This window comes from Scylla paramamosain, chromosome 41 (genome assembly GCF_035594125.1).
Source record: "Scylla paramamosain isolate STU-SP2022 chromosome 41, ASM3559412v1, whole genome shotgun sequence".
Taxonomy (NCBI): Eukaryota; Metazoa; Arthropoda; class Malacostraca; order Decapoda; family Portunidae; genus Scylla; species Scylla paramamosain.
Window position 1 is genome coordinate 1,967,501 of NC_087191.1, and position 11,499 is coordinate 1,978,999.

Sequence of the window (11,499 nt, forward strand, 5' to 3'; positions counted from 1 at the left end):
TCAAGCAGTTTATATTGCGTGTGTGTCTCATCATGATATCCATCAGAGAGAGAGAGAGAGAGAGAGAGAGAGAGAGAGAGAGAGAGAGAGAGAGAGAGAGAGAGAGAATAAATATAAAGATGCCATGTAGTGCGTGAGCCTGAAGGGTTTTGGCTGATGGTTGGCTGTGTTGTACCGAAATTATGGCCTTTATTTAATCTTACTCCCTACAGTGCGACTCCCTAGTGCATTCTTCACAGGTTCTATCACATAATATAGAATGTCACCAAGGGCAGGCAGAGCTCTATCAATCAGCTGAGCATCACTATATTCTCATAGGACGCTACTTCTTTGCCGGAAATTAAGGTGCTGGGCTGTAATCCTGCTGCCCATAAGAAATTTTAGGCGCTAAGGGGTACCCCTCACCACTCCTAGAAGCCAAAAGTCTAGTTATTATGTATTACTTTTAAGGAAGTTTTAGCAGTAAAAGTAAAACTGGTCACTAAAAGTACTTTTAGCCTGTTGTAAATGTTTATGTATAAAGGCCCAGGAACCTACCGTCCCTGGTGGATGCATTGTGTGTTGCAAGGACGAAGGAATGTTGTGGTATGGTGACTCATATATACTGTATGGAGAAGATACAGAGGGAATAGGCTGTGCAGTGAGTAGAGGAGGAGAGGTGAGAGTGAGTTTAGAGATAGAGACGGCAGAGAACCGAGAAGACTACGGAAACAGAGGAAAGGTAACCAATATCACAGAAGTAGTTGGTGCAGTTGCGAATGCTGGAGAAATTATGTAAACAGAATATTCTACAGAAGAAAAACTGCACACCCATGTAGCCGTGAAAACAATAAATCCTGGTGGTTAGTCAGAAATGGGTCTCAGAGGGGGAGTAGCAGGAGGAGAAGAAAGAAACGGCAGTCTGAATTTGAAGGGCCAAGTGGCAACACTGTTGTTTCTAGATGTGTAGTAGTTATTTATGTCAATGCTGTAGTAATGATTGATACCTTATAATTCGTCTACACCTTGTTTGAATCTGATGATATACCTGATCTTTGTATATCTACCAAAAAATCTTTGTTTTATGAGGGGGCATGTTGCATGCAGTAAGATAAATCGATGTAACACGAAGGAAAGAAGAAGTGAGAGCTCGAAGCGGGGAAGAATGAAGAAAGGAAGAGAGAGAGAGAGAGAGAGAGAGAGAGAGAGAGAGAGAGAGAGAGAGAGAGAGAGAGAGAGAGAGAGAGAGAGAGAGAGAGACGCAAGACGTATGATTAAGGATGGCCGCTCACTGTCCTGAGATTACCGTAAAATCTCTGCACTCATAGTTTCGCTTTCCCAAATTATTTTTTTTCCTATTTCTAGTGGTCCCTTTTGATTGAGTCTCACCTAGTTCATAGTAGAAGGGTTGCTCTTGACGATAAAGTAGTGTTTATCCAGACTCCATAGTTTCTTCATTAGAATGATCAGAAATTAAGTATTTTATTCAAGCTATCCTGCGCTGAGAAAGACATGGCAGGCGAAGCGGACGGGTTAAATGTATATGTCGCCACCCCATCCCCTCTCTTGTATCCTCCTTGTAGTAGCAGAGTGGGAGAGCGTTTGGAACGCATTCCCACAGTAAATCACTATCCAGAGCTTACAAGAAACGAAAATACTAAAGCAGGCAGTGTTGTTTGGGGGAGACTGGGTACGGATTATAGCTAGATGGGTCAGTTCCTTTAAGGAGATAAGTGAGTAATTACCGACAGTAGGCTCTTGTCTATCTCAGTAAAACAGGAGTCTCCATAGTAGTCTGCCGGTGGCCGAAGTTAAGTATAACGCATTCCATATCCAGGGACGTGACTCCTCGGCTTCGTGTGTGTGTGGGCCAGGTTCCTGTACAATGAGAGATGAATAACCTTCTTGTTTGTGTGTGGGTACTCTGCAGTACTATTGTTGTGTTAAATATTACTGGAATCAGGTGGACGTCTCCAACGCCTTCTCTGATGCAAAGGATTCTTTTGATTCTCTTGATTCTTTTGATTCATTTGAGCTGCCTTGTGAGAGTGCTATAATACCTTGCCAGAAGCAGGCGGTCCAGTACTAGGGCGATATTCCCATACGGTATTGTACCTTTAATGTATATGTTGTTGCCTGTCGCCAAGATTGTCTTTACCTAGACGTGGTTGTCGATCCTTTCTCAGAGTTATTTGCTGTTGTAGTTTCCTTGTCTGTGTTTGGGTAAAACAGACTAGCGACCGCATTTGTTTAACCTGATGTTCTGACCATGATAAGAAGGGTGCATGAATCAAAAGTGGACCTTGTAACCCATATTAAACCCTGCACCCATTCATGTAGATGACGACTTGGTGGAGCTAGTCCAGTTGTAGCAGCTTTGCAAAGGTGCTGGAAATTGTGGCAAACACGAACACAAACACAAACACACACATGTACAAATTGTGACAAACACGAACACAAACACAAACACTCACACATGTACAATCACACTTTTCATTAAGTACTCGCCTAACCTACTCATATTTCGGTTGTATTTTGGGTATATATTTGTTTTCCTTTATTGCTTATTATTTCGTACATAATAAATCAACTTTGTTACTTGTTAACTTGTATATGTTAATATTACTTGTCGCTCATTAACTTGTGCATGTTTCATCAAATTTCGTTTCCCTTAATGCTCAATAGCTTATATATGTCACGTTAACTGTACATACTTACTTGAAGCCAAGCGGGATCACTGTGTCCTAGATGAGTTGCATGCGCTATGCCTGCTTCAGGTAGTGGATATTTATTTTAATAATGATTGTAGGTTTTATTTCATACTCATTTCACTACCTTGTGCTTCAAGAGAGGGAACAACACACTAATAGTCAACCAACTTCTACCCAAACTTGTAACAATATATATATATATATATATATATATATATATATATATATATATATATATATATATATATATATATATATATATATATATATATATATATATATATATATATATATATATATATATATATATATATATATATATATATAAAATCAAACTTGTAACAATATATATATATATATATATATATATATATATATATATATATATATATATATATATTAAATCGGGCTTGTAACAATATATATATATATATATATATATATATATATATATATATATATATATATATATATATATATATATATATATATATATATATATTAAATCGGGCTTGTAACAATATATATATATATATATATATATATATATATATATATATATATATATATATATATATATATATATATATATATATATATATATATATATATATATATATATATATATATATATATATGTATATGGGAGCCGCCGTGGTACAGTGGCACCGCGCGCGCTTTGGGGGCCAAGTGGTCATCAGGCGCACGGGTTCGAATCCTGGCTACGGACCGAGGGTAGGAAGGGCATCCACTCGGGGTAACGGTTCCCAAATGCCAAATCCAAAAGTCCTTCATCAGGAGGCACCGTCTCAGCCCTAACAGACTAGGGAAAACTAGACGTAAAAAAAAATATATATATATATATATATATATATATATATATATATATATATATATATATATATATATATATATATATATATATATATATATATATATATATATATATATATATATATATATATATATTAAATCGGGCTTGTAACAATATATATATATATATATATATATATATATATATATATATATATATATATATATATATATATATATATATATATATATATATATATATATATATATATATATATATATATATATATATATATATATATATATATATATATATATATATATATATATATATATATATATATATATATATATATATATATATATATATATATTCTGCCAAGAATCCACAGTGAAAACCCTATCTGCATCTACATTTAAAAGTAACAGATAGTCATCATTATCCACAACTGCATTTTCAGATAACAAAACATCCCTTGCCTTTACATCAAAGAAATGTTGAACTTACGGTTCCGTGTGTGACTGTAAGTGTGTGTGTGTGTGTGTGTGCATCTATGTGTGCAAGTACAAGTAATGTAAATTGACGACATTAATTACATAAGAACATAAGAAATAGGGGAAGCTGCAAGAAGCGACCAGGCTTACACGTGGCAGTCCCTGTATGAAACACACCTACCTATTTCCATCTGCTATCCCCATCCATAAACTTGTCTAATCTTCTCTTAAAGCTCTCTAGTGTCCTAGCACTAACTACATGATTACTGAGTCCGTTCCACTCATTTACCACTCTATTTGAGAACCAATTTTTTTCCTATCTCCTTCCTAAACCTAAATTTTTCAAGCTTGAACCCGTTATTTCTTGTTCTACCCTGGTTGCTGATCCTAAGAATTTTGCTTACATCTCCCTTGTTATAACCCTTATACCACTTAAAGACTTCTATCAGGTCCCCTCTTAACCTACGTCTCTCTAAAGAATGTAAATTTAACAGCTTCAACCTCGCCTCGTAAGGGATACTCCTCATCCCCTGTATCCTTTTAGTCATTCTCCTCTGTACTGATTCTAATAGACCTATATCTTTCCTGTAATGTGGGGACCAGAACTGCACCGCGTAGTCTAGATGAGGTCTGACCAGCGCCAAGTATATCTTTAATATTACTCCCGGCCTTCTACTTTTAACACTCCTAAAAATGAATCCTAGTACCCTATTTGCCTTGTTTCTGGCTTCTATGCATTGTTTCCCTAGACGGAGTTCAGAGCTAACTATAACTCCTAAATCTTTCTCGTACCCTGTACCTACCAGAGTTTGGTTGTCTAATGTGTACCTATTGTGTGGGTTTCCTCTACCTACGCTAAGCACTTTGCATTTATTGATATTGAATTGCATTTGCCATCTATCCGTCCATTCATTCATTCTATCTAAGTCTGCCTGCAAGGCGATGGCATCCGATTCTGACCTAATTAATCTACCTATCTTTGTGTCATCCGCAAATTTACTAACATCACTACTAATTCCACTATCCAAGTCATTGATATACATTAGAAATAACAATGGCCCTAATACTGGTCCCTGTGGCACCCCACTAATTACATGACCCCACTCGGATTTCGAGCCGTTTATTACCACTCTCTGTCGCCTGTCACTAAGCCATGACCCTATCCAGCCTAACACCTTCCCATCTATCCCGTGTGCCCTAACCTTTCTCAGGAGCCTTTGATGGGGTACCTTGTCAAATGCTTTACTGAAGTCCAGATATAAGATATCATAACTATCACCATTATCTACTGCCTCGTACACCTTACTGTAAAAACTTAGCAAGTTTATCAGGCAAGACTTCCCCTTCGTGAAGCCATGCTGTGACTGATTTATCAAGTTATGTTTGTCTAAATGTTCCCTAATGTTCCTCGCTATTATTGACTCTAACATTTTACCTACAACTGAAGTTAAGCTGACAGGTCTATAATTAGACGCTAAAGTTTTATCTCCTTTCTTAAAGATGGGTACTACATTAGCCTGCCTCCACATTACTGGTACCTCACCCGACTCCAGTGATTTCCTAAAGACAGAAACTAACGGCTCACTAATAATCTCTTTACATTCCTTAAGTACTCTGGGGTATATTTCATCAGGTCCTGGTGACTTGAACTTTTTTAGCCTATCTATCTCCTGTTCCACTATCTCCCCAGTTATGGAAATATCTGTCAGCTTCTCATTCTCATCTGCTCTAAACACCTCTTCACTATCTGGCATATCCTGCATGTTTTCCTGGGTGAAGACAGTTAAAAAATAATCATTCAGAAGTTTACTAATCTCCTCCCCAGAACTAACCAGCTCCCCATCTGCTGCCTTTAATGGACCTACAGTATCCTTATTCTTCGTCCTGTATATCTGATAAAATCCCTTGGGGTCCGTCTTCGCCTGGCTGGCTACCTTTGATTCATAATTGTCCTTAGTTGAGAGAGAGAGAGAGAGAGAGAGAGAGAGAGAGAGAGAGAGAGAGAGAGAGAGAGAGAGAGAGAGAGAGAGAGAGAGAGAGATTTCCAAGTAACGGACCTAAAGTCTTGTAGTGGACCAGGAATCTTCTAAACACACACACACACACACACACACACACACACACACACACACACACACACACTTTGTCATATTTTTAAACCTAATTTTTATATGTAGCTTTATATATACATTTACAATTCAATTTGTTATGATGGATCTAAGAATATCAATAAGTTTTGCGACTAACTGTCTAATACCCACGAAATCATTTCTACAGGGAGGAGACCTCCTAGCAGAGTATACCATTGGAGGGATTACCACAGATCGATTTAATGATAACGAACCTTACAGCGGCATCGAGACACTTATTCAATTGAGACATCTCTTCACCACACAGGTAAATACTAGTAAGATAAAAGATATTTGAAGCACACACACACACACACACACACACACACACACACACACATATATATATATATATATATATATATATATATATATATATATATATATATATATATATATATATATATATATATATATATATATATATATATATATATATATATATATATATATATATATATATATATATATATATATATATTTTTTTTTTCCTAATGTAGAAGGATCACTGGCCAAAGGCAACAAAAATCCAATTGTAAAAAAAAAAAAAAAAAAAAACACTAAGATGCCAGTCCCATAAAAGGGTCCAAAACAGTACTCAAAAATTGAAGGATAAGTGTCTTGAAACCTCCCTCTTGAAGAAATTCAAGTCATAGGAAGGTGGAAATACAGAAGCAGGAAGGGAGTTCCAGAATTTACCAGAGAAAGGGATGAATGATTGATAATACTGGTAACTCTTGCATTAGAGAGGTGACAGAATAGGGGTGAGAGAAAGGAAATTCTTGTGCAGCAAGGCCATGGGAGGAGGGGAGGCATGCAATTAACAAGATCATAAGAGCAGTTAACATGAAAATAGCGGTAGAAGACAGCTAGAGATGCAACAGTGCGGCGATGAGAGAGATGCTGAAGACAGTCAGTTAGAGGAGAGGAGTTGATGAGACGAAAAGCTTTTGATTCAATTCTGTCTAGAAGAGCAGTATGAGTGGGAGCCCGCCAGACATGTGAAACATACTCCATACATGGAAGAATAATGCCCCTGTACAGAGTTAGTAGCTAGGGGTTAAGAAAAATTGGCGGAGACGTGTCAGAAGTTTGCTCTGTCCCAATCAGAAATTTTTGAAAGGTCAGAAGTCAAGCTCTGTGGCTTCCCTGCGTGAAATGTTTACTTCCTGATGAAGTTGGACTTCTATGAAAAGACGTGGAAAAGTGCATGGTGGTATCATCAGCATAGGAGTGGATAAGACAAGAAGTTTGGTTTAGAATGTCATTAATGAATAATAAGAAGAGAGTGAGTGACAGGACAGAACCCTGAGGAACATTACTGTTAATAGGTCTAGGAGAAGAACAGTAACCATCTACCACAGCAGCAATAGAACGGTCAGAAAGGAAACTTGAGAGTTAAAGAGAGAAGGATAGAAGCTGTAGGAGGGTAGCTTGGAAATGAAAGCTTTGTGCCAGACTCTATCAAAAGCTTTTGATATATCAAAGGCAACAACTAAATTTTCACCAAAATCTCTAAAAGAGGATGACCAAGACTCAGTAAGGAAAGCCAGAATATCACCAGTAGAGCGGCCTTGACAGAACCAATACAGGCAATCAAATAGAAGGTTGTGAAGTGATAGAAGTTTGAGAATCTTCCCGTTGAGGATAGATTCAACAACTTTAGATAGATTAAAGTAATAAGACGGCAATTTCAGAGATTAGAACAGTCACCTTTTTTTTAAAAGCAGGCTAAATGTAGGCAAACTTCCAGCTTGAGGGAAAGGTAGATGTTGACAGACAGAGCTAAAAGATTTTGACTAGGCAAGGTGCAAGCATGGAGGCACACTTTCAGAGAACAATAGGAGAGACCCCATCAGGTCCATAAGCATTTCCAAGGGTTAGGCCAGCGAGGGCATGGAAAACATCATTGCGAAGAATTTTAATAGGTAGCATGAAGTAGTCAGAGGGTGGAGAAGAGGGAGGAACAAACCCTGAATCGTCAAAGGTTTTTTTTAGCAAAGGTCTGAGCAAAGTTTTGAGCAAAGGTCTGAGCAAGTTTTTTAGCAAAGGTCTGAGCGAAGAGTTGAGCTTTAGAGATAGATATGATAGCAGTGGTGCGATCTGGTTGAAATAAAGGAAAGAAAGAAGAAGAAGCAAAGTTATTGGAGATATTTCTGGGTAGATGCCAGAAGTCACGAGGGGAGTTAGATCTTGAAAGATTTTGACATTTTCTGATAATGAAGGAGTTTTTGGCTAGTTGGAGAACAGACTTGACATGGTTCCGGGCAGAAATATAAAGTGCATGAGATTCTAGTGATAAAAGGCTTAAGTACCTTTTGTGGGCCACCTCTCTATCATGTATAGCACGAGAACAAGCTGTATTAAACCAAGGTTTGGAAGGTTTAGATCGAGAAAAAGAGTAAGGATTGTATGCTCCATGCCAGACACTATCACCTCTGTTATGCGCTCAGCACACAAAGACGGGTCTCTGACACAGAAGCAGTAGTCACTCCAAGGAAAATCAGCAAAATACTTCCTCAAGTCCCCCCAGCTAGCAGAGGCAAAACGCCAGAGGCACCTTCACTTAGGGAGATCCAGAGGAGGGACTGGAGTGATAGGACAAGATATAAATATGAGATTGTGGTCGGAGGAGCCCAACAGAGAAGAAAGGGCGACAGCATAAGCAGAAGGATTAGAGGTCAGGAAAAGGTCGAGAATGTTGAGCGTATCTCCAAGATGGTTAGGAATATGAGTAGGGTGTTGTACCAATTGCTCTAGATCGTGGAGGATAGCAAAGTTGAAGGCTAGTTCACCGTATATATATATATATATATATATATATATATATATATATATATATATATATATATATATATATATATATATATATATATATATATATATATATATATATATATATATATATATATATATATCCGATACTTATCTGATTTTTTTCCTCTTTTACAGATGGTGACTGTATTCATCCCAACTACTCTTATCAACATTATTTCTTTTGCTACGTTTTCTTTCAAATGGTTTGATTTTCAAAACAGAATAATGGTATCCCTCACAGCTCTGCTGGTTCTTTCCACTCTTTTCTCTCAAATTAGTGACAATCTTCCAAAAACCTCGTATTTTAAATTAATTGATGTCTGGTTCTTTAATTCCATTCTTTTCACTTTTTTGACCATCATGACGCATACGCTTGTTGAGTACACACACAGTTATAGCTCAAATGTGGATCCAAACCCCAAGTCATCACTTTCAAGTTTCATACCCATTAAGGTTGCTCCGGTTTCTGTCAATGATGAGGAAATTAAATCACAGATAAAAGATGAAAAATTCAAAAAACGTTGGGGTAAGTCAATGCCAGAATTCGTTAACGTGGTTGGTTACACTTTAATCTTATCTTCATACCTGATATTCTTCTTGGTGTTTTGGGGCATTGCATTTTCCCAAAAGATTATAGAAGACGCAAAAAAATTTCCTCAGGAAAACGAAGTATTGACAGAATATCCGGAATAGACTCACAATTGATGCACACACACACACACACACACACACACACACACACACACACACACACACACACACACACTAACATGATCATATACAACTTCCGACCGTTATACAGAGTTTCCTAGCACAGAAAAGCTAGTCATTTTTTTTTTTTGTCTTTAAACAAATTCTATTAAACATCTCGGTAAATTCACATTAGGTTTCATAACGGAATTACTGCACACAATAACAATTGCACAAATTGTACAATTGTAACTTACGAGTAGTGTCAGGTTTGACATTTACGTCTAGCTTATCTTCTTTCTATCTCGTGTCCTTTACCTCATTATATAAACCGTGAAGTTAGAGAGACTACTTGACCAAAAAGGCTTCCATTGCCATAAGAATAATTTTTCAATACTTCGATCATACTGTTTATTTTGCCATAACTTTCAATAACGTTTATTTTCGATGGAGTATATTTATTTTCCCATACTTTATATACTTATTATATAAGTATATAAGGAAGGTATACTTATTTTCCCATACACACACACACACACACACACACACACACACACACACACACACACACACACACACACACACACACACACACACACAGTATATAACCTCCTTGAAGTCAGATGTTCCGAGTTTCTTTCCCTTGCTTCTAACTATACTATATGTCTCACGACTGTTAGAGACGTCAGTAACCATATTTTGTAGTGTTTCTCCTTTTCTCATAAGCTGGCTTGGATAGGGAGAGATACAGGAAGCAGATCCACTTGCTACCTGATCGTTCTGCTGAGACATCGCTTACTGAGAGACAGGATGCCGTAGTAGGGTTGATGAAATGACATTATTATAAGACATAATAAACTTTATGATATTTATATAACAATATTTTTAGCACTACAAGTACTAGTAAACTATACCTATATAACCCTTAACCATTTAATATATAATCTGAATGTAATCATCCTGTTACTTGGTTATCTGCAAATTGGTGAACATCAGTGTCTCACTGTATTTATTTAGTCAATATATTGATGAATATTCCAGAATTTGTTTGTATCACCCTCGCAAAGGCACAGAGAGCCATCGGTCCCCTCTTTTAGGGGAACTTAGAAGGATTTATTTTTTTAACCCTCCAGCTGGATATTAAAATACCTGTAATTTCTTATCCAAATTGATATTTGTTAAAAATGCCTGTTTTAATGAAGTCCAAAAGCCGGCACATTAAGGATATTTATTTAAAGCGCCCGTCTGTCACGCCAACCCAACACAAATCGCCTATAAATATGAAAAAAAAAAAAAACGGATTAGGGTTCTTTGACTATTACACCTTTTACTACGCACGTAAACACGATGTAGCCAAGATATTTCGGGTATTCATTGTGGGGAAGGAGGCATATGCCGTTATGTCAATCGTGTCCTGCATATGAGTGTGACGGAGCATGGATAACAATATGGCACAATCATCATATTGGCAAGGTTGCTCTCAGCGTGTCAGTGAAGAATAAAAAAAATAAATAAATAAATAAGATCCCCTAAGGCAATTATACAGGAAACAATAGAAACTTTGCATATTAATTCATTCAAATAAACATAGTGCGTGTGTACTCGCATCCGCCTTATTAATCAATATTATAAGCTTTATTAATAGCATGTAACACCGATATATCCCAATTTAGTCAGCGAACGCGGATCTTGTGTCCCGGCGGCACACACTGCTCGGGGAGCGCGTTTTACTTAGGTCTCCCAGTAATCATTAAAAAAAAAAAAAAAAAAAAAAAATGGGCAGGGACAAATTGACAAATGAGGCCAAGGGTTTAGTAAAAGCACCTTTTGCTACTTTGCACTTTGGATTAGGGCAATCTCTTATG

At 36.9% G+C, this 11,499-nt stretch overlaps 1 protein-coding gene across 1 annotated transcript in view; it reads left to right on the forward strand.

The window, feature by feature from the left end:
• LOC135092840 (uncharacterized) overlaps positions 1–10,214 on the forward strand; it is a 125,412-nt gene extending 115,198 nt beyond the window's left edge. Inside the window, exons 14-15 of the mRNA XM_063991582.1 lie at positions 6,276–6,395; positions 9,080–10,214. Coding sequence (XP_063847652.1) covers positions 6,276–6,395; positions 9,080–9,637 — 678 coding nt within the window. The 3' untranslated portion in view covers positions 9,638–10,214. The remainder of the gene's footprint in view (positions 1–6,275; positions 6,396–9,079) is intronic.
• The last annotated feature ends 1,285 nt before the right edge of the window (positions 10,215–11,499 follow it).